The 24,847-nt window shown below is 39.9% G+C and overlaps 1 protein-coding gene and 1 pseudogene across 1 annotated transcript in view; one reads left to right on the top strand and one right to left on the bottom strand.

The window, feature by feature from the left end:
• Nucleotides 1-1,494: 1,494 nt before the first annotated feature.
• LOC143682736 (signal recognition particle 9 kDa protein pseudogene) lies at nucleotides 1,495-1,755 on the bottom strand (annotated as a pseudogene).
• Nucleotides 1,557-24,847, top strand: part of KHDC1L (KH domain containing 1 like) — a 78,975-nt gene continuing 55,684 nt past the window's right edge. The window contains exon 1 of the mRNA XM_077159249.1: nucleotides 1,557-1,701. Within this exon, the coding sequence (XP_077015364.1) occupies nucleotides 1,657-1,701 (45 nt within the window). The 5' untranslated portion in view covers nucleotides 1,557-1,656. The remainder of the gene's footprint in view (nucleotides 1,702-24,847) is intronic.

Genomic DNA, 24,847 nt, shown 5'->3' with positions numbered 1-24,847 from the left:
TTAGGCTATCTTGGACTATTTGAGGTTTCTTTTCCTTCCAAATGAATTTGATAACTAGCTTTTCCAAGTCTTCAAAGTAAGTTCATGGAATTTTGATTGGTATTACATTGAATCTGTAGATCCATCTGGGTAGAATTGACATCTTAATGATACTCAGCCTTCCTGTCCATGAGCACAGGGTGTCTTTCCATCTATTTAGGTCTTCTTTGATTTATTTTAGCAATATTATGTCTTTAACATCCCTGGTTAAAGCTTATTCCTAGATATCTGATTCTTTTAGTTGCTATTTTGAATATAATTTTTTCCTTAATTATCTTCTCAGTTAGCTTATTGTTATTGAAACATTACTGATTTTTGTACATTAATCTTTTTTCATGTAATATTTTATTTGTTGTTTCCTCTTGCAAACATTCCAAAATTCATAATGGCCAGTGGAACTTTCCATGCTAAAATGTTACTCAACATGACAAACTTCTAACAAAAAATACTTTAAAGTATAGTGCCTTCATTTTCTCTTCACATTTCAACATGTGAAAATTACCTGTAGGTGGTAAAACTCAGGTGACAAATACAAGATAAATATCAACTAATATATTTCTGGGTTACTAGAAAGCATAACAGTTTTGACAGTGTTTAACACCTTGGTTAAGTAAAGAGAAAATGGGCAGGGTTGTCATAGAGGTATGCAAAGATTTAATAGTTCAAATAACCATAGCCCTACTGAGAAATTATAGATAAGATATATGTAGTAAATATTTTCGTAATAGGGTGATTTCAGTCATTAGTGACCATGATTCAGTTCATGTGTTCAAAGTAATTGCAGTTATTTTTGATCACTGAAAACTGGATTCAAATAAATTATAACTTGGTGAACTAAATACCTTACATTCAAAAATATAGGTTAAATCTGGAAAGGTTAAGGTAAAGAAATACTTGTAATTCATAAATACTTTTAAACGTAATTGTGACTACACTACCTTACTTAAATAGGTATACTATTATGCATAATTAATTCCAGTTACCATATTAAATATCTACTGGTCATCAATAGCACAAATATTTATGCTCCAAAAGAATTATTGATCCAGTAAAATGGCTACACTGAAATTTTTTTTTAAAAGATAGAAGAACTAAATTGAAGGAAGACTGGCTCCTCTTGATATCTTTTCAAATCACGGATACAAATTTACCAAAGAAATAATTATATATTTTGCCTAACATCAAATAATCTGCAAAAAGCTTCTAAGACAGATGCATTTCATGTTCAATTTCCAAAAATAAATAGAGGCTTTCTAACTGACTAAATTAACTAATTTACATTAGTAAGTTTCTCACTCTCTAAGTAAACAATTAAAAAACAAAGTACAGAAAATGGTCTCTTGGTTTTTGAATAACCCACTTAGTTACTTAAAGTACTTTCTGTCCCAACACTTCCTCCAATTCAAAAGATATTTTTTTACTTCCTATGACCATACAGTCTTCATTTCAAAACCTTCAGTTGGTTTCCATGGCAACACTGTGGGATTCCTTGGCTACCATAAGTTGCAATAGTTGACTGTGGAATTTCTCAATCTTCTTTACATCTTGAGCTTGGTCTGTTCTATACACCAAACAAACTAAATCATCTGTTACTTTAATACACAGACTCCCATCAGAATGTCTATACTTGAGAACCACATATGCCTTCATAGGATCTGCAAGGTAGAGCTTCTCAGCCTCGAGGCTGAACTCCTCCCAGGTTTGGTACTGTGGCATGGTGGACTCAGGGTGGAAAGGGAGGAGGGAAGGGAGGCAAGGTCATGGAGCAGAGGTGGCAGGACCTGGCACACCTACCTACCAACCCCTCCCTGCCACCACTGGACTCAGGAGTCCCAGCATATTAATCTTGTATCCTGCCACTTTGCAGAATTTATTAACTTAGATAGCCTTGTCATAGATTTCTCAGGGTTTTCCAACTATAGAATCATGTCGTCTGCAAATAATGAAAGTTTTACTTATTCCTTTCCTATTTGAATGCCTTTTTACAAAATATTATTATTTTTTATTGATTTATATAATCACAAACCATGTTATGCTGGTTTGAAAAGATGTATGCCCCTAGAAAAGCCATGTTTTAATCAACATCCCATTTAATAAATGTAGAATAATCCCTATTCAATACTGTATGTTTGAAACTATAATCAGATCATCTCCCTGGATGATGTGATTAAGTCAAGAGTGGTTGTTAAACTGGATTAGGTGATAACATGTTTCCATCCATATGGGCGGGTCTTGATTGGTTTACTGGAGTCCTATAAAAGAGGAAACATTTTGGAGAAAAAGAGATTCAGAGACAGCAGAGAATGCTGCAGCACGATGAAGCAGAGAGTCCACCAGCCAGCGACCTTTGGAGATGAAGGAGGAAAATGCCTCCCAGGGAGCTTCATGAAACCGGAAGCCAGGAGAGGAAGCTAGCAGATGATGCTGTGTTCGCCATGTGCCCTTCCAGCTGAGAGAGAAACCCTGACTGTGTTCGCCATGTGCCTTCTCACTTGAGAGAGAAACCCTGAACTTCATCGGCCTTCTTGAATCAAGGTATCTTTCCCTGGATGCCTTTGATTGGACATTTCTATAGACTTGTTTTAATTGGGACATTTTCTCAGCCTAAAAGTAAACATGCAACTTATTAATTTTTCCTTTTTAAAGGCCATTCTGTTTCTGGTATATTGCATTCTGGCAGCTAGCAAACTAGAACACATGTAATCATTTAAAGTATACAATCAGTGGTTCACAATATCATGATACAGCTGGGTACTTATCATCACATTGACTTTTTTTTTCTTTTTTGTGAAAAATAAAAAGCAATAAATTTCAAAGCTCATCACAACAATTAGTTGTAGAACAGATTTCAGAGTTTGGTATGGGATACAGTTCCACAATTTTAGTTTTTTAGTTTTAGCTGTTCTAAGGTACTGGAGACTAGAAGGAATATCAATATAATGATTCAGCAGTCATATTTGTTTGTTAAACCCTAACTTCTCTGTATAACTCCACCAACAGCTTTGATCTTCTTCCTATGCTTTAGGGATTTTTGGGCTATGCCCATTCTAACTTATTCATGTTGGAAGGAGCTATTCATAATATGGGATAGGAGGATGGAATTAGTTGATATTCTATCCTCTGGAGAGGCTGGCCCTTCTACATTTCAGGATTCTCTGGTCCAGGGACCAATCTGGAGTTGTAGTTTCCTGAAAGTTACCCTAGTGCATGGAACCTTTGTAGAATCTTATATAATGCCCTACATATTCTTTAGGATTGGCAGGAATGGTTTTGGTTGGGGTTTTGCAAGCTATGATAGGTAGCAATATCTAATTGAAATTTACATAGGAGTGACCTCCGGAGTAGCCTCTTGACTCTATTTGAACTCTTTCAGCACTGATAACCTTATTTGTTATACTTCTTTTCCCCATTTGGTCAGGATTCATTGTTGATCCCATGGTACCAGGGCCAGGCTCATCCCTGTGAGTCATCTCCCATGCCACCAGGGAGACTTTCACCCCTGGATGTCATGGCCCACGTAGTGGGAGGGCAATGATTTCACTTGCAGAGTTGGGCTTAGAGAGAGGCCACATCTGAGAAACAAAAGAGGTCCTCTGGAGATTGCTCTTAGGAATACTTCTAGGTAGGCTAAGCTTCTTCCCTACATAAGCTTCACAAGAGCAAGCCTCAAGATCATGGGCTTTGGCCTATTGATTTGGTGTGTCCCTGTTTGACACAGCATCAAGAGTTTCCCCAATGGTAAAATTTAATAGCTCCATATATATTTTCCCATCCCTCAGGGGTCTTTGCCAATTCTTCTTGATTATCTGTTTCATGTATACTGGGATATATCCAGGCATTATATTAAGCTACACAGGATTAAAGACTCTCATTCTTATTCTGGGCTCCCTGTGTTTTGATTGCTTAAATGATTTATCCAGATAGGTTGAGTTAGAATATATGCTACAGAAAATTTAGGTTCTGGACAAAATAAACTTTTCATCCTTTGGCCTCAAAGAGTAGATGAGGTTCTAAAATAAAGACAGTGTCTTACTTACCCCTGAATTCTGAATTACCTTAATCCTGACCTGATCGGCTTCATTCTTATCTCTAAATACCAGGTTTCATATATATATATATATATATATATATATATATATACCCCTGTTTTCTTATAAGTATTTTCTAAATGAGACATACAATATTTGCTCTTTTGTTCCTGGCTTATTTTGCCTCACCAAATATCCCATAGGTTTGTTCACAATGTTGCAAGCCTCAGAACTTTGTTCTTTTTTGGAGCAGCACAATATTTGATCATATGTATATACCACTGCTCGCCATTCTACTTCTCAGTCAGTGCATCCTTTAGCCACCTCCATTCATTGGGCATCAGGTATAATTACCAAAGTCAACAGTCCATCAAAAGTCTCAATTTTAGATAATTTCATTATTCCCAAGAGAAAAACAACCAATAAACACACCCTCACCCAATACAAAATCCAAACCTCCCCTTAAGTCTTGTTGCTCCCTCCATTATTTACCCTGGGTGCTGCTGTGGTACTGTTGATGTTTTTCTGTTAAACATAGCCTATAACAGTTTTCCTGCAATACCTGGAACTTATGTACTCTTTGTGCAATATTCATATCTTTGCAGTAGTTCATGCAAGAACTTATTACTATCTGTAGTGTTAATGAGTGGGACGCATGGGTCTATATATCACTTTTCAATCATGTTCACCTTCAATATGGTAATATTACTCATCAACCCACTAGTACCTATTCCCTTACATTTAAGTTTAACCACATTAGCTAACTGTTCATCCATCTCTAGCCTCCTTGTATCTCTAAGTCCCCTATATTCTGTATTACAAGCCTCTGATTTTGTATTTACCATAGTCATAAAAAGTGGAATCATACAATATATATCCTTTTGTGTCTGGCTTATTTCACTCACCACTATGTCCTCAAGGGTCTTTCATCTTGTCATGTGATTCAGGATGTCATTTTGTCCTACTGCTGCATAATATTCCATCGTGTGTGTGTGTGTGTGTATATATATATATATAACACATTTTGTCAATCCACTTGTGTTTTGATGGACCTTGGACTGTTTCCATCTTTTGGCAATTGTGAACAATGTTGCTGTGAACATCAGTGTGCAAATATCTATTTGTGCCACTGCTTTCAGCTTTTGTGGGTGGTATTGCCGTGTCATAGGGCAACTCCACATTTACAAGAAGACATACCTAACTACACTTAACCTTCCTATCCATGAGCAGGGAATATCTTTCCACCTATTTAGATCTTCTTTGATTTTTTTTAGCATTGTTATGTAGTTTTCTATGTACAAGTCCTTTATGTCCCTAGTTGTTCATTCCTAGGTAGCTGATTCTTTTAGTTGCTCTTTTGAATGGAATTTTTTCCTTAACTAACTCTTCAGTTAGGTCACTGCTTGTGTATAGAAACATTCCTGATTTTTGCACATTAATTTTATATCCTGCTACCTGCTGAATTTGTTTATTAGCTTGTTCTAGTTTGCTAGCTGCCGGAGTACAATATACCAGAAATGGAATGGCTTTTAAAAAGGGGAATTTAATAAATTGCTAGTTTACAGTTCTAAGGCCCAGAAAATGTCCGAATCACAACAAGTCTATAGAAATGTCCAATCAAAGGTATCCGGGGAAAGATACCTTGGTTCAAGAAGGCCGATGAAGTTCAGGGTTTCTCTCTCAAGTGAGAAGGAACATGGCAAACACAGTCAGGGCTTCTCTCTAGGCTGGAAGGGCACATAGCAAATACGGAGTTATCTGCTAGCTTCCTCTCCTGGCTTTCGGTTTCATGAAGCTCCCCGGAAGGTGTTTTCCTTCTTCATCTCCAAAGGTCGCTGGCTGGTGGACTCTCTGCTTCGCAGTGTTGCTCTCTCTGAATCTCTTTCTCCAAAATGTTTCCTCTTTTATAGGACTCCAGTAAACCAATCAAGACCCACTCAAATGGGTGGAGACATGTCATCCCCTAATCCAGTTTAACAACCATTCTTGACTAAATCACATCAACCAGGGAGATGATCCAATCACAGTTTCAAACATACAGTATTGAATAGAGATTATTCTACCTTTATGAAATGGGATTTATATTAAAACATGGCTTTTCTTAGGGGGCATACTTCCTTTCAAACCAGCACATAGCTCAAGTAACTGTTGGATATTTCTCAGGATTTTCCAAGTGTAAATGATGTCATCTGCAAATAATGAGAGTTTTACTTCTTCCTTTCTGATCTGGATGCCTTTTATTTTATTTATTTTTGATGTAGATGCCTTTTATTTCTTTTCTTGCCTGATTGCTCTAGCTAGAACTTCTACCACAATGTTGAATAATAGTGGTGACAGAGGGCATCCTTGTCGCGTTCTCAAACTTGGGAGGAGGGGGAAGCTTTCACTCTCTCACCATTGAGTATGATGCTGGCTGTGGGTTGTTCATATATGCCCTTTATTCTGTTGAGGAAGTTACCTTTGATTACTACATTTTGAAGTGTTTTTATTAGAAAATGATGTTGAATTTTGTCAAATGCTTTTCCAGCATCAATTGAGAGGATCGTATGGTTTTTTCCCTTTGGATTTGTTAATGTGATGTATTACATTAATTGATTTTCTTGCGTTGAATCATCCTTGCATTCCTGGTATAAACCCCACTTGGTCACGGTGTATAATTGTTTTAATGTGTTGCTGGATTTGCCGTGATAATATTTTGTTGAGAATTTCTGCATCTATGTTCATTAAGGAGATTGGTCTGTAATTTTCCTTTCTTGTAGCATATTTACCCAGTTTTTTTATTAAAGTGATGTTGGCTTCATAAAATGAGTTAGGTAATGTTCCCTTTTCCTCAATTTTTTTGAAAAGTTTCTACAGGATTGGTGTTAGTTTTTTTTTTGAATGTTTGATAATGTGAAGCCATCTGGCCCTGGGCTTTTCTTTGTAGAAAGATTTCTGATGACTGATTGAATCTCTTTTTTTTTTGTGATTGGTTTGTTGAGATCTTCTGTTTCTCCCTGAGTCAGTGTAGCTTGTTTGCATGTTTCTAGGAATTGGTCCATTTCATCTAAGTTGTCTAGTTTGTTGGCATATAGTTGTTCATAGAGTCTTCTTATGATTCATTTTATTTCTGCTGGATCTGTTGCAACAGACCTCTCATTTCTGATTTTATTTGTGTCTTCTCTCTTTTTTTTCTTTGTCAGCCTCATTAGCAGTCTATTGACTTTAGTGAGTTTCTCAAAGAACCAATTTTTTGTTTTATTGATTACTTCTATTGTTCTTTTGTTCTCCCATTCATTTAACTCTGCTTTTATCTTTGTTATTTCTCTTCTTCTATTTCTTTGGAGTTACTTATTTTTTTCCAAGTGAGCAATTTAGCCCTCGATTTTTGTTCTTTCTTGTTTTTTTTTAATATAGGCATAGGGCAATAAAATTCCCTCTCAGCATAGCCTTTGCCACATTCTATAAGTTCTGATATATTATTTTCTCATTTTCTTTGCCTCCTGATAGCTACCATTTCTGTAGCAATTTCTTCTTTGACCCACCGGTTGTTTTAGAGTGTGTTATTTAATCTCCATATATTTGTGAAAGTTCTCATTCTTTGGTGGTTATTGATTTCCAGTTTTATTCCATTGTGATCAGGAAAAATGCTTTGAATAATTTCACTGTTTTTAAAATTATAAAGACCTGTTTTGTGTCCCAGCATATGCTCTATCCTGGAGAATGTTCCATGAGCACTAGAGAAGAATGTATATCCTGATGTTTGGGGGTGCAATGACCTATATATGTCTGTTAGGTATAATTCACTTATCAAATGTTTAAGTTCTCTCTTTCCTTGTTGATCCTTGGTCTGGTTGTTCTATCTATAGAGGAGAGTGGTGTATTGAAGTCTCCTACTATTATTGTTGAAACATCTTTCACTGCTTTCAGTTTTGCCAATGTCATGCACTTTGGAGTCCTTGATTGGGAGCATAAACATTTATGATTGTTACATCTTCTTGGTGAATTGTGCCTTCTATTAATAAATAGTGTCCTTCTTTGTCTTTTATGATGTCTTTACATTTAAAATCTATTTTGTCCAATATTAGTATAGCTACTGCTTTCTTTTGGTTACAGCTTATGTGGAACATCTTTTTCCATCCTTTCACTTTCAATCTATTTGTATCCTTGGGTCTCAGATGAGTCTCTTAAGTAGCATATAGCTGGATTTTATTTTTTAATCCATTCTGCCAATGTCTAGCTTACAACAGGTAAGTTTAGTTTGTTAACATTCAAAGTTATTACCATAAAGGCATTTCTTGAATCCACCATCTTTTCCTTTGGATTTTATTTGTCAGATCTATATGTTATTTTCCCTCTTTCTCTTTTTCATCCTTTAAGTTACACTTTCTGGTATGGTTCAATTCTGTGTGCTTCTCTAGACTCTCTTCTTCTGTATTTTTTTTCAGCCAACAGAACTCCCTTTAGTATTTCTTGTTGGGGTGGTTTCTTGTTTACAAATTCTCTCAGCATTTGTTTGTCTGTGAAAATTTTAATCTTTCCCTCGGTTTTGAAGGACAGTTTGTCTGGGTACAGAATTCTTGCCTGGAAATCTCTTTCAGGGTCTTAAATATATTATACCAGTGCCTTCTCACCTTCGCAGTGCCAGGTGAGTAGTTTGAACTCTTATGTGGTTTCCCTTGTATGCCGGTTTGAAGGTATTATGTACCCCAGAAAAGTCATTTTAATCATGAGTCAATCTTCTGGAGGCAGCTGTTTCTTTTAATCCTGATTCAGTAATGTAGGTAGGGATCTTCTGATTAGGTTATCTCATTGGGGATGTGACATGCCCAGTTGTAGCTATTAACCTTTAATTAGATGGATATGTAACTCCATCCGTTCCAGGTGGGTCTTGGTTAGTTTATTGGACTCTTTTAAAAGAGTAAACATTTTGGAGAGAGAAACAGCAGAAACTACAGTCTAGAGAAATGACAGAAGCAACAGAGCCAACAGAGAGAGAGAGAGAGAGCCGACAGAAACTTCAGAGCAGAGCTGACACAGATGTTGACACTTGGAAAACAGAGACACGGATGTTTGGAGATGCTTGGACCCAAGGATATGTTGTCATGAGATGTTAAGCAAGCCCAAACCTGGAGAGAGCCAGGGGAAGCCAAGAGATAAAAGCCAGCCCTTGAGAAGTAAAGTGAAGAACCTCCACATGGATAGAGACTGAAACAGTGGAGCCCCGGAGCAAGGGAACAGTAGATGCCAGCCACATGACTTCCCAGTTGACAGAGATGTTCCAGACCCATTGGCCTTTGAGTGGAGTTAACCACTTGTTGGTGCCTTAATTTGGATATTTCCATAGGCTTAGAACTGTAAACTTGTAACTTATTAAATTCCCCTTTTAAAAAGACTTTCTAGTTCTGGAAAGACATTCTGGCAGCTTGCAAACTAAACATGTTGTATGTACTAGACTGTTTTTGTCTTGCTGCTTTCAGGATTTCCTGTGTCTCTTCATCATTTGACTAACTGATTAGTATGTGTCTTGGGGTAGACCTATTTGGATTTATTCTATTTGGAGTTCGTTTAATTCCTTTGATTTGCATATTGTTCTAGTTTGCTAGCTGCCAGAGTGCAACACACCAGAGATGGATTGGCTTTTAATAAAAGGGGATTTATTTTGTTAGTTCTTCAGAGGAAAGGCAGCTAACTTTCCACTGAGGTTCTTTCTTACGTGGAAGGCACAGGATGGTCTCTGCTGGTCTTCTCTCCAGGCCCCTGGGTTCCAACAACTTTCCCCGGGGTGACTTCTTTCTGTATCTCCAAAGGCCTGGGCTGAGTTGCGAGTGCTGAGATGAGGAATGCCAAGCTGCTTAGGCTGTGCTACGTTGTGGTCTCTCATTTAAGCACCAGCCAATTAAGTCAAATGTCTTTCATTGCAGCAGGCATGCCTCCTAGCCAACTGCAGATGTAAATCAGCAACAGATGAGGTTCACGTACCATTGGCTCATGTCCGCAGCAATAAAACTAGGTACACTCACCTGGCCAAGTTGACAACTAAATCTAACTACCACATATATTTACGTATTTTATAGGGTTGGGAAGTTTTCCCCCATTAATATCCTCAACTAGCTTTCCTAGCCCTTTACTCTTCTCTTCTCCTTCCGGGACACTGATGATTCTTAACATTTGTGCACTTCATTTTGTCTATCATTTCTTTGGGATCCAGATAAAATTTTTCCACCTTTTTGGCCATTTGCTCTTTTGTGTGTTCATTTGCTCTTTTGTGTGTTCAAAATCAGTTGTTCTGTCCTCTCGTTCACTTATTCTTTCTTCTGCCTTTCCACATCTCCTGTTATGTGTCTCTAGTATATATTTTTATTTGGTCTACAGAATCTTTAATCTCTGTGATATCTGCTGTTTTTCTGTTTATTCTTTCAAATTCCTCTTTATGCTCTTCTAGTGTTTTTTCATCTCCTTTATGTCATTAGCCATCCCACTGATTTTATTTAGTAGAGTCACATGAACATCTTTGATTAGTTGTTCCAAAGTCTGTATTCTCCTCCAGTGTTCTAATTTGGTCATTAGGCCAAGTGCTTAGTGATCTTCTGTTGCCTTCGAGGCATGTAAATATCTTGACAGGGTTACTTAAGAAGTTGATTTCCTTCTGCAGTCTAAAGCTTTGTATTTACAAGATGGCTGTGGAGCAGGATACAGGGCATGGGGCAGGACACAACAGTGTGGTGATGGGTTGTGACACAGGTATAGGCACGGGTCAGGGATGTTACACCGGTTCCTGTGAGCGTGGGGTGCAGGGCACAGGCTTGTGGAAGAGCAGTATGGGGGTCGTGGGGGTAGGGTGCAGCTCAGGCAGTCCTTGGAACACAGGAACAGGATATAGCATGTGGGACACAGAAGTAGGGTGTGGCAGGAGGTGGGTGGGTACGGCTGTGAGGATGCACGGGGCTTGACATGCAGGCAGGATGTGGGTGGTGCACGGAACATGGGGGTCATGGGTATCAGGGTGTGGGGTACAGAGCATAGAGGCGGGTACACAGGGAGGGCAGAGCGTGGGTGTGTCCTTGAGGAGAGAGAGGTGTACAGGGGGGCCGGTGTGTGGATGTGCGAGGGTATAGGGGCAGGGCACAGGTTGTGGGGGTTGCAGGACATGGGTCAAGGGCCATTCATATTGGGTGAGTGGAGCCCTGGTATGGCTATACAGCTGTGGGGGAGTTGGGGCAGGGGTGCATGTGTTTGCAGGGTGGAGGCTATGTAACACAGGTATGAATGTGAGCACCTGCCAGGTGTGGGAGCAGGGCACTTGTGGTAGGGGGTGGGGCAAGGGTGTGCATTGTGTGGGGTGGGGGTTGGGGTGCAGATGTCAAGAAGTCAGTGCATGGATGCATGGGCACCCGGCAGGGAGGATGTGGCTGTGTGTGTGCATGAGGCCCTTATGTGAGTGTGTTTGGAAGGTGGGGCCCTTGGGTGCACATGTGCAGAGCTCACAGGTAGTGGGATGGGGTTGCATGGGTTGGGGGCGGGTATGGCCTAGATGCACAGGTCATCGCTTGCCCAGAGCTGGGGTGTGTGGCAGGGGTGCCCCTGCATGTGTGCATACACCGGCACGGATCTGGGGGACTGGAAATGATGTACCAATGTGCAGAGCTCAGGAGAGGTGGGGCGGAGTTGCATGACTGAATGGGCAGGGATTGGGTGTGGCCTAGGCAGGAGGGTGAGTGACTGCAGCCTGGACAGAGGGCAGGGAGGGGAGGTAGGGGCTAAGGGAATGGGCACAGGTGTGCAGATCTCTGGAGGGGTGGGACTAGACTGTGTACTTGTGTGGGAGACGTGAGTGGGGTGGGGGTTGGGGCAGGGGTGTTTGAAGCATGATAGTAGGGGCCGGTGACAAGGTTCAGGTGCGTGGGTTGGGAGAGTCGCAGGTCATTGGGCGGCAAGTGTAGCACATTCAAGGAACATGGCTTGGTTTACTTCCTTGTCCCTGTCTCCCTGTCTCCCTGTCCATGGACTCCTGAGGGCTTCTTCTATTTGGAAAGGTGTACGTTAGGCTTTTTGCCTTAGCTGGATGATCTCCGGTTCTCTGCATCTCAGTTCTTCAGATTTTGTAACCAGGGCTTCCCTATGTGGTGCAGAAAACCGTTCCCATCAGTTACACCCTGGAATCACTATCCCGGTTGCCGTCCCATCACTTCTCTAGCTGTTTCTTGGGAAGGGTAAACTTGACCTATCCTATTCCATCATCTTACTGGAACTCCACTCCTATCCTTTTGAAAGTCCTCCCCCCGCTTATGGTGGTTTGGAGTGATGTACACCAAGAAAAGAATGTTCTTAAACTTAATCCATTCCTGTTGGGTTAAGTGTAAGTAGGACATTTTGATGTGGTTACTTTTGATGAGGTTGGATGTGGCCCAACTCAATTGTGATGGATCTTAATCCTATTACTGGAGTCCTTTATAAAAAGAATGAAATTCTGACACATAGAAAGAAAGCTAAAGGAAACAGCCAGAAGGTGAAAACCCATGGAACCTGAAAGAAAAGGGAGAAGTCAGGAGAGGCTGCTTTGTGCATTCCTATGTGAGAGGAGCCAAGCAAGGTCACCAGCAGCTATTCCCAGAATGCCAGTCTTTGGGAAGAAAGCAATGCCTTGATGAGGGATTTGGACTTCTCCTAGCCTCAAAATTGTGTTTAAGCCAACACATTGAATGATATTTGCTTTAGCAATGAGGAAACTAAAAGTTTTGTTACCAGGAAAGTGGGATCCTGCTATTGCAAATACCAAAAATGTAGAAATGGCTTTGGAATTGAGTAATGAGTAGAGGCTGGGAGAACTGTGAGATATTCAATAGAAAAAGCCTAGATTGTTTTGAAGAGACTGTTGGTAGAAATCTAGATGCTAAAGGTATTTCCAGTGAGGCCTTAGAAGACAATGACTAATGTGTTATTGGAAACTGGAAAAAGGTGATCTTTGTTTTAAAGTGGCCAAACACTTGGCAAAATTGAGTCCTGTTGTCAGACAGAAGGCATATCTTGAAAGTGATTAACTTGGATATTTAGCTGAGGAGAGCTCCTAGCTAAGTGTGGAAGCTGTAGCCTGATTTCTCTTTGCAGCTTATAAGAAAATGAGAGAGGAATGAGATGAAATGAGGATGGAACTCCTGCACACAAAGAAACCAGAAATTGATGGCTTGGAAAATTCTGAGCCTATCCAGGGTGTGCTCTGAGACAAGCTTCTGGAAAGTGAATCCCCAGAGCATTGGGTTCCATGTGAGGATTTAACTGAACAGGGATCTAGTCAGCCACTTCAGTGCCAGTCAGGATTGAAGGTACAGTTATCCAGGAAGGATCTATAAAAAGTCCTTATGTCTGATGGTTTGGACCCCTGGGGAATGCATGCAAAGCCAACAAGTCTTCTGTGAATCTTTTTTTTTTTTCTTAGATTTTTTTTTTATTAATTAACGGAAAAAAAGAAATTAATCCAACATTTAGAAATCATACCATTCTACATATGCAATCAGTAATTCTTAACATCATCACATAGATGCACGATCATCGTTTCTTAGTACATTTGCATCGGTTTAGAAGAACTAGGAACACAACAGAAAAAGATATAGAATGTTAATATAGAGAAAAAAAATAAAAGTAATAATAATAGTAAAAAAAACAAAAAACAAAAAACAAACCTATAGCTCAGATGCAGCTTCATTCAGTGTTTTAACATGATTACTTTACAATTAGGTATTATTGTGCTGTCCATTTTTGAGTTTTTGTATCTAGTCCTGTTGCACAGTCTGTATCCCTTCAGCTCCAATTACCCATTATCTTACCCTGTTTCTAACTCCTGCTGGACTCTGTTACCAATGACATATTCCAAGTTTATTCTCAAATGTCGGTTCACATCAGTGGGACCATACAGTATTTGTCCTTTAGTTTTTGGCTAGACTCACTCAGCATAATGTTCTCTAGGTCCATCCATGTTATTACATGCTTCATAAGTTTATCCTGTCTTAAAGCTGCATAATATTCCATCTTATGTATATACCACAGTTTGTTTAGCCATTCGTCTGTTGATGAACATTTTGGCTGTTTCCATCTCTTTGCAATCGTAAATAACGCTGCTATAAACATTGGTGTGCAAATGTCCGTTTGTGTCTTTGCCCTTAAGTCCTTTGAGTAGATACCTAGCAATGGTATTGCTGGGTCGTATGGCAATTCTATATTCAGCTTTTTGAGGGACTGCCATACTGCCTTCCACAACGCTTGCACCATTTGACATTCCCACCAACAGTGGATAAGTGTGCCTCTTTCTCCGCATCCTCCCCAGCACTTGTCATTTTCTGTTTTGTTGATAATGGCCATTCTGGTGGGTGTGAGATGATATCTCATTGTGGTTTTGATTTGCATTTCTCTAATGGCCAGGGACATTGAGCATCTCTTCATGTGCCTTTTGGTCATTTGTATTTCCTCTTCTGGTAGGTGTCTGTTCAAGTCTTTTTCCCATTTTGTAATTGGGTTGGCTGTCTTTTTGTTGTTGAGTTGAACAATCTCCTTATAAATTCTGGATACTAGACCTTTATCTGATATGTCGTTTCCAAATATTGTCTCCCATTGTGTAGGCTGTCTTTCTACTTTCTTGATGAAGTTCTTTGATGCACAAAAGTGTTTAATTTTGAGGAGCTCCCATTTATTTATTTCCTTCTTCAGTGCTCTTGCTTTAGGTTTAAGGTCCATAAAACCGCCTCCAATTCTAAGTTTCATAAGATATCTCCCTACATTTTCCTCTAACTGTTTTATGGTCTTAGACCTAATGTTTAGATCTTTGATCCATTTTGAGTTAACTTTTGTATAGGGTGTGAGATATGGGTCCTCTTTCATTCTTTTGCATATGGATATCCAGCTCTCTAGGCACCATTTATTGAAGAGACTGTTCTGTCCCAGGTGAGTTGGCTTGACTGCCTTATCAAAGATCAAATGTCCATAGATGAGAGGGTCTATATCTGAGCACTCTATTCGATTCCATTGGTCGATATATCTATCTTTATGCCAATACCATGCTGTTTTGACCACTGTGGCTTCATAATATGCCTTAAAGTCAGGCAGCGCAAGACCTCCAGCTTCGTTTTTTTTCCTCAAGATGTTTTTAGCAATTCGGGGCACCCTGCCCTTCCAGATAAATTTGCTTATTGGTTTTTCTATTTCTGAAAAGTAAGCTGTTGGGATTTTGATTGGTATTGCATTGAATCTGTAAATCAATTTAGGTAGGATTGACATCTTAACTATATTTAGTCTTCCAATCCATGAACACGGTATGCCCTTCCATCTATTTAGGTCTTCTGTGATTTCTTTTAGTAGTTTTTTGTAGTTTTCTTTATATAGGTTTTTTGTCTCTTTAGTTAAATTTATTCCTAGGTATTTTATTCTTTTAGTTGCAATTGTAAATGGGATTCGTTTCTTGATTTCCCCCTCAGCTTGTTCATTGCTAGTGTATAGAAATGCTACACATTTTTGAATGTTGATCTTGTAACCTGCTACTTTGCTGTACTCATTTATTAGCTCTAGTAGTTTTGTTGTGGATTTTTCCGGGTTTTCGACGTATAGTATCATATCGTCTGCAAACAGTGATAGTTTTACTTCTTCCTTTCCAATTTTGATGCCTTGTATTTCTTTTTCTTGTCTAATTGCTCTGGCTAGAACCTCCAACACAATGTTGAATAATAGTGGTGATAGTGGACATCCTTGTCTTGTTCCTGATCTTAGGGGGAAAGTTTTCAATTTTTCCCCATTGAGGATATTAGCTGTGGGTTTTTCATATATTCCCTCTATCATTTTAAGGAAGTTCCCTTGTATTCCTATCCTTTGAAGTGTTTTCAACAGGAAAGGATGTTGAATCTTATCAAATGCCTTCTCTGCATCAATTGAGATGATCATGTGATTTTTCTGCTTTGATTTGTTGATATGGTGTATTACATTAATTGATTTTCTTATGTTGAACCATCCTTGCATACCTGGGATGAATCCTACTTGGTCATGATGTATAATTCTTTTAATGTGTTGTTGGATACGATTTGCTAGAATTTTATTGAGGATTTTTGCATCTATATTCATTAGAGAGATTGGTGTGTAGTTTTCTTTTTTTGTAATATCTTTGCCAGGTTTTGGTATGAGGGTGATGTTGGCTTCATAGAATGAATTAGGTAGTTTTCCCTCCACTTCGATATTTTTGAAGAGTTTGAGGAGAGTTGGTACTAATTCTTTCTGGAATGTTTGATAGAATTCACATGTGAAGCCATCTGGTCCTGGACTTTTCTTTTTAGGAAGCTTTTGAATGACTAATTCAATTTCTTTACTTGTGATTGGTTTGTTGAGGTCATCTATTTCTTCTTGAGTCAAAGTTGGTTGTTCATGTCTTTCCAGGAACCCGTCCATTTCATCTAAATTATTGTATTTATTAGCGTAAAGTTGTTCATAGTATCCTGTTATTACCTCCTTTATTTCTGTGAGGTCAGTAGTTATGTCTCCTCTTCCATTTCTGATCTTATTTATTTGCATCCTCTCTCTTCTTCTTTTTGTCAATCTTGCTAAGGGCCCATCAATCTTATTGATTTTCTCATAGAACCAACTTCTGGTCTTATTGATTTTCTCTATTGTTTCCATGTTTTCAATTTCATTTATTTCTGCTCTAATCTTTGTTATTTCTTTCCTTTTGCTTGCTTTGGGATTAGTTTGCTGTTCTTTCTCCAGTTCTTCCAAGTGGACAGCTAATTCCTGCATTTTTGCCTTTTGTTCTTTTCTGATATAGGCATTCAGGTCAATAAATTTCCCTCTTAGCACTGCCTTTTCTGCGTCCCATAAGTTTTGATATGTTGTGTTTTCATTTTCATTTGCCTCGAGGTATTTACTAAGTTCTCTTGCAATTTCGTCTTTGACCCACTTGTTGTTTAGGAGTGTGTTGTGAGCCTCCAGGTATTTGTGAATTTTCTGGCACTCCGCCTATTATTGATTTCCAACTTCATTCCTTTATGATCTGAAAAAGTGTTGTGTATGATTTCAATGTTTTTAAATTTATTGAGACTTGCTTTGTGACCCAGCATATGGTCTATCTTTGAGAATGATCCATGAGCACTTGAGAAAAAGGTGTATCCTGCTGTTGTGGGATGTAATGTCCTATAAATGTCTGTTAAGTCTAGTTCATTTATAGTAATATTCAGATTCTCTATTTCTTTATTGATCCTCTGTCTAGATGTTCTGTCCATTGATGAGAGTGGTGAATTGAAGTCTCCAACTATTATGGTATATGAGTCTATTCCCCTTTTCAGTGTTTGCAGTGTATTCCTCACGTATTTTGGGGCATTCTGGTTCGGTGCGTAAATATTTATGATTGTTATGTCTTCTTGTTGAATTGTTCCTTTTATTAGTAGATAGTGTCCTTCTTTGTCTCTTTTAACTGTTTTACATTTGAAGTCTAACTTGTTGCATATTAGTATAGCCACTCCTGCTCTTTTCTGGTTGTTATTTGCATGAAATATCTTTTCCCAACCTTTCACTTTCAACCTATGTTTATCTTTGGGTCTAAGATGTGTTTCCTGTAGACAGCATATAGAAGGATCCTGTTTTTTAATCCATTCTGCCAGTCTATGTCTTTTGACTGGGAAATTCAGTCCATTAACATTTAGTGTTATTACTGTTTGGACAATATTTTCCTCTACCATTTTGCCTTTTGTATTATATATATCATATCTGACTTTCCTTCTTTCTACACTCTTCTCCATACCTCTCTCTTCTGTCTTTTTGTATCTGACTCTAGTACTCCCTTTAGTATTTCTTGCAGAGCTGGTCTCTTGGTCACAAATTCTCTCAGTGACTTTTTGTCTGAGAATGTTTTAATTTCTCCCTCATTTTTGAAGGACAATTTTGCTGGATATAGGAGTCTTGGTTGGCAGTTTTTCTCTTTTAGTAATTTAAATATATCATCCCACTGTCTTCTAGCTTCCATGGTTTCTGCTGAGAAATCTACACATAGTCTTATTGAGTTTCCCTTGTATGTGATGGATTGTTTTTGTCTTGCTGCTTTCAAGATCCTCTCTTTCTCTTTGACCTCTGACATTCTAACTAGTAAGTGTCTTGGAGAAAGCCTATTTGGGTCTAATCTCTTTGGGGTGCGCTGCACTTCTTGGATCTGTAATTTTAGGTCTTTCATAAGAGTTGGGAAATTTTCCGTGATAATTCCTTCCATTAGTTTTTCTCCTCCTTTTTCCTCCTCTTCTCCTTCTGGGACACCCACAACACGTATATTTGTGCGGTTCATATTGTCCTTGAGTTCCCTGATACCCTGTTCAAATTTTTCCATTCTTTTCCTGATAGTTTCTGTTTCTTTTTGGAATTCAGATGTTCCATCCTCCAAATCACTAATTCTATCTTCTGTCTCTTTAAATCTATCATTGTAGGTATCCATTGTTTTTTCCATCTTTTCTACTTTATCCTTCACTTCCATAAGTTCTGTGATTTGTTTTGTTTTTTCAGTTTTTCTATTTCTTCTTTTTGTTCAGCCCATGTCTTCTTCATGTCCTCCCTCAATTTATCGATTTTGTTTTTGAAGAGGTTTTCCATTTCTGTTCGTATATTCAGCATTAGTTGTCTCAGCTCCTGTATCTCATTTGAACTATTGGTTTGTTCCTTTGACTGGGCCATATTTTCAATATTCTGAGCATCATCTGTTATCTTCTGCTGGCGTCTGGGCATTTAGTCAGATTTCCCTGGGTGTTGGACCCAACAGGTTGAAAGATTTTTCTGTGAAATCTCTCGGTTCTGTTTTTCTTATCCTGCCCAGTAGGTGGCGCTCGTGGCACACGTTTGTCTGCCGGTACCACCAGTAAAAGGTGCTGTGGGTCCTTTAACTTTGGAAAACTCTCGCCATGGGGGAGGTTCGCCAGCCGAAGCGGCTTGGAAGAGTGCCAGCCGGCCTGGGGGTCCGAACGTGGGGAGGGTTGCCGGCCGCCGAAGCCCGGGAGAGTGCCCGTCCAAATTTCCTAGTCGGCCCGGGGTGCCAAGCGTGGTGGGACGGCGCCAGCCGCCACGGCCCGGGAGAGTGCACCGTTCCCAGCCGGACCGGGGAGTCATGTGTTTGGAAGGGACCCCCCTGGTCTCCGTTCTCCGCGGCCTGGAGATTTCCGATCCAATTCTCTCAGTTGGTGCAGGGGGCCGCACGTGGTGGGGGCGCCAGCCGCCGCAGCTTGATGGGACCACCTGCCCAATTCTGCCAGCTGGTCCGGGAAGGAGGAGGGGAGGGACTCCGGCCGCTTGCCGCCCCGCCCAGGGAAACCCGCGCCCCTCGGCGGTCTCACTGGAGTGGGTTCTCCCAGCCAGTCAGCCATTCCAGGATGGGGTACGCTGTCTTTTTGATGTCTGTCGTGGCTCCGGGAGCTGTTCTGTATTGTTTCTACTCCCCTAGTAGCTGTTCTGGAGGAGGAAAGGTGAGGATGGCAAGGCTGTCGAGGACGGTGGCGGAGGAGCCGGTGAAGGCGGAAGAGGGCACGGTGGTGGTTGGAGAGCTGCTGGAGCAGGAGGAGAAAGGGAAGGATAAGATGGCGGATGGAGTGCCGCCAGAGCAGAAGGGGAAAGAGAAGGGCAAGATGGCGGCGGGATCGCCGCTGGCGGAGAAAGTGGAAGAGGAGGGCCAGACGGCGGCGGGAGCGCCGGCGGAGAAGGGGGAAGAGGAGGGCCAGACAGCGGCGGGAGCGCGGGCGGAGAAGGGGGAAGAGGAGGGCCAGACGGCGGTGGGAGCGCTGGCGGAGAAGGGGGAAGAGCTCTTCTGTGAATCTTTATGAGCAGAACCACTGCCAGCCTGGACTGAATGGGACAGAGCAGGCAAAAACTGAAGAATAACTTCAAGGGCAGAACTGGAGATATTTCCTTGGGCCAAGAGAGAGGGTCACCCATGGATGTGGAAAGGGTGGGCTCACCCCTGTACTTGGAGGGGGTGGGCCTTGTACCCTTTTGTTCATGGAGAGTGCTCCCACTCCTGTACTTGATGATGGGGCCAGTGTCTTAGGGTTTGCAAGAGAGTCTGGCTACTATCCTGATGTTTGGAGAGGATGGAGCCTTTACCCAAGTTATTCTGGTTTGCTAAAGCTGCTGAAATGTAATGTACAAGAAATGGATTGGCTTTTACAATGAGGATTCATTAACTTACAATATACAGTTCTTAGTCTGTAAAAATATCCCAATAAAGGCATCAAAAACAGGATGCTACCTGAATTCTAAAGACAGGCTGCTAGCATTTAGAACACCTCTGTCACATGGGAAGGCACATGGTTGGAGTCTGCTGGTCCTTTGCTCTTGGGTTTCCTCTGTGAGGTTCTGTGGGTCCTTGCTTGCTTCTCTGGGGCTTTTCTCTCTTAGCTCCTCTGGGGGCTTTTCATCTGTGTCTCTTTTTTTTTTTTGAAGTCAGACATGAGTTTTATTAAGACTTAGGAACAGGAAAAGATTTTCCCCATGGCTGTCATTTGGGAAGTCAGTGCACCACAAAGGTGGGGTTACAAGGGGCAGCTTATAAGGGTTTGGACAAAGACATTCCATAGGGTATGAGAACAGAGTTTCAGCAGGGTCTCATGACACAGGGGTCTCGAGATTTGTTATCAGCATATACATCAAGGGAGAGGAGTTTGAATGCTTTACAAGATAAGTGGTTTATGATACCATCTGTATATTCTTTCCTCTCTGGGGAGGTCTGCTGACCTCTAACTTCTGTCTAGGTCACTTAGGTGGCTACAGTAATTTACTCTCTGAATGGAAGTGGGAGCCCAGGTTCTGGGTTTCCATACCCATAGGTTAGCTTCCAGCTCTGAACATTTCAAACATGATTTATTATGTTGTAATAATTATCTGGAGAGATGGGTATATATAATAAAATTCAGAAACTGCAAGCAGAACCCCCCCAGAGAAGGACCTGAAAAGAAAGCTGCAATGTAGAAATGTCTTAGGTGAATTAACCCTACCTCTCCATGGAGGGGAAGGGGTGGCCCTTTACATTTTTTTTTTTAACTGAGACATATTCACACATATACATTCTATAAATGGTGTATAATCCATGGCTCACAATATCATCACATAGTTGTGTATTCATCTGAGTGTCTCTTAAATTCACATTTATTAAAGGACTCCAGAAAAGGATTAAGATCCATCTTAAGTGGAATGGGGTCACATCTCAAATTGAAATAACCTAACCAAAAGGTCCCACCCACAACAGGTCTGTATCCATTGGAATGGATTAAAAGAACATGGCCTTTTCTCGGGTACATAATGGCTTCAAACCATCACACCAGTGTTTTGGGAGAGCATGGCTGCTAAGCAAGCACGTGGCTAAGGGTGGGCGGTGCCAGACACCTGAAGGAAAAAGCACCAATCATAGTTGACTCTGAGATCTTGAAATCTAATGGAGTTGCCCTGCTGTGTTTTGGAACTGTTTGGGACCCATGACTCCTATTTTCCTTCTAATTTCTCTCTTCTGTAATGGGAATGCCTATTCTTATTCCTTCACGGTATACTGGAAGCAGATAATTTGTTTTCTAGATTTTACAGAAATTGTGTCCTGGGAAATTGTGCCTCAGGACAGACCCATACCCTTAATAGGTTTTGATGAGACTTTGTACTTAGCATTATTAATATATTTTTTAAACTTTTTTTTAAATTGTGAAATACACATACAAAAAAGCAATAAATTTCCAAGTACATCTTAACAAGTAGTTATAGAATAGATTTTAAAGTTTGGTATGGGTTATAGTTCCATGATTTTATACTTTTTCATCTAGCTGCTCTAAGACACTGGAGATAAAAAGAAATATCAATATAATGATTCAGTAGTCATAGTCATTTGTTAAATCTTATCTTTTCTGTTATACTTCCCTTCTTTTTTGTGAAAAATAACATTTATACAAAGAAAAACCAATAAATTTCAAAGTACATCACAACAATTAGTTGAGGAACAGATTTCAGAGTTTGATATGGGTTATAATTCGACAATTTTAGGTTTTTACTTCTAGCTGCTCTAAGGTACTGGAGGCTAAAAGAAATATCAATATGATTCAGCAGTCATACTCACTTGTTAAAACTTACCTTCTCTGTGTAACTCCACCATCACCTTTGATCTTTCTCCCACTCTTTACAGGTATTTGGGCTATGTCCATTCTAACTTTTTCATTTTGGAAGGAGCTGTTGTTAATATGGGAAAGGGGAATGGAATTAGTTAATGTTCTGTAGAGGCTGGCCCCTCTGCATTTTATGACTTATCTGGTGCAGGGACCCATCTGGAGGTTGTAGGTTTCTGTAAAGTTACCCTAATGCATGGAACCTTTGTTGAATCTTACATAATACCCTACATATTTGGGATTGGCAGAAAAGGTTTAGGTTGGATTTTGGCAAGTTATGATAGGTAGCAGTGTCTACCTGAAGCACGCATAAGAGTGTCTTCCATAGTCTCTTGACTCTCTTTGAACCCTCTCAGCCACTGATACCTTATTTGTTATACTTCTTTTCCCCCTTTTGGTCAGGATGGTATTGTTGACCCCTTGGTGCCAGGGCCAGGCTCATCCCTGTGAGCATCTCCTACACTGGTAGGGAGACTTTCATCCCTGATTGTCATGTCCCACATGGGAAAGGGCAATGGTTTCACTTGCAGAGTTGGACTCAGAGAGAGAGACTACATCTGAGCAACAAAAGAGGTCCCCCAGAGGTGACTCTTATGCATACCTTGAGGTAGGCTAAGCTTCTCTGCTACATACGTAAGCTGCACAAGAACAAGCCTCAAGATCAAGGGCTTGGCCTATTGATTTGGGTGTCCCTAATGTTTGGTACAGCATCCGGGGTTTCCCTGGTGGTAAAGTTTAATAGTTCCATAATTTTTCTCCCATCCTTAAAGGGATTTTGCAAATACTTTTTGATTATCAGCTTAATATACTCTGGGATGTATCCAGGCATTATATTAAGCTATACCAGATAAAAGCTCTCATTTTTATTCTGGGCTCCCTGTGTTTGGGTTGTTTAAATGATCTCTCAGGTTGAGTAATGGACATATCTGGAGAAAATAAAACTTTCTTCCTTTGGTCTCTAAGTGTAGATAAAGTTCTAAAACACAGGCAATGGCTTCCTTACCCCTGTATTCTGAATTACCTTAATCCCAACCTGATCAGCTTCAGTATCATCTCTAAATACCAGGTTATACATATATAAAACAGCCCCTCAAAATCCAGAAATAACAATTACCATTTTGGACTAAATGTAACTGCTAGAAGAGTTTACAGTCCAGGCCCCAGTTTTCTTATAATTATTTTCTAAATGAGATACAATATTTACTCTTTTGTTTTCTGGCTTTTTTTTTGCCTCACCAAATATCCCACATATGTTCATTCACATCATTGCATGTCTCACAATTTCATTCCTTTTGCAGCAGCACAGTGTTCGATCTTATGTTTATACCATAATTCACCAATCTACTTCTCAGTCAGTGTATCTTTCAGCCACCTCTATTGATGAGTCTCAGGTATAATGTCCAAAGTCAACAGTCCATCAATACTCTCAATTTTATTTCATTGTCCCCAAGAGAAGATAGCTAATAAACATACCCTTATCAAAAAGAAAATCCAAATCTCCCCTTCTTATCCCTCTCCCCATTTATGTACCCCTGGTATTGCTGCAGTAGTGTTGATGTTTTCCTATTAAACACAGCCCATAGCATGCAACAGTACCCCCAAACCCTGAAATTATACACTCTTTGTAGAGGATTCATATCTTTGAAGTAGTTCATATAAGAACTTATTTGTATTTGTAGTGATAATCGGTGGGACACATGAGTCTGTACAACCCCTTTCAATCATTTTCACCTTGAATATGGTAATATTACTTATAGATCCACTAGTGAACTGCCTTCACTTCTATCTACTCCCTTCCAAATTAGGTTCAACCTCATTAGCTAACTGTTCACCAATCTTAAGCTTCCAGTATCTCTAGGTTCCCTATATTCTGTATTATAAACCTCTGATTGTACCTTTACTCTGGTCAGCAAAGTGTAATCATACCTTTACTCTGGTCAGCAAAGTGTAATCATACACGCATTTTGTGTCTGTCTTATTTCACTCTGCATTATATTCTCAAGGCTCAGCTATCTTGTCATATGCTTCAGGACGTCATTTCATCGTACTGCTGCATAATATTTCATCATATATATATACCACATTTTCTTAATCCGCTCATCTGTGGGTGGGCATCTGGATTGTTTCCATCTTTTGGTGATTGTGAATAATGCTGCTGTGAACATCGGTGTGCAAATCTCTGTTTGTGTCACTGCTTTCACCTCTCCTGGTTACATATTGAGTAGTAGTATTGCCAGGTCATAGGGCAACTTGATATATAGTTTTCTGAGGAACTGCCAGCTGTCTTCTATAGCAACTGTACCATTATACATTCCTACCAACAGTGCATAAGTGTCCCAATTCCTCCACATCCTCTCCAACATTTGTGGTTTCCTATTTGTTTAATAGCAGCCATTCTTATAGGTGTGAGGTGGTATCTCATTTTTGTCTTGATCTGCATTTTCCTTATAGCTATTGAGAAGGAGCTTGTGAGCCATCTGTATTTGCTCTTCAAAAAAATGCCTATTCATATTTTAAGCGCACTTTATAAGAGGGTTGTTTGTTCTTTTGTTGGTGAATTGTATGACTCTTTATGTATACAGGATATCAAACCATTATCTGTTTGATGTGTGATTTCCAAACATTTTCTCCCATTGAGTTAGCTACCTCTTTACCTTTTGT

This window comes from Tamandua tetradactyla, chromosome 5, assembly GCF_023851605.1.
Source record: "Tamandua tetradactyla isolate mTamTet1 chromosome 5, mTamTet1.pri, whole genome shotgun sequence".
Taxonomy (NCBI): domain Eukaryota; kingdom Metazoa; phylum Chordata; class Mammalia; order Pilosa; family Myrmecophagidae; genus Tamandua; species Tamandua tetradactyla.
This window is presented reverse-complemented; position numbering and strand designations above follow the sequence as displayed.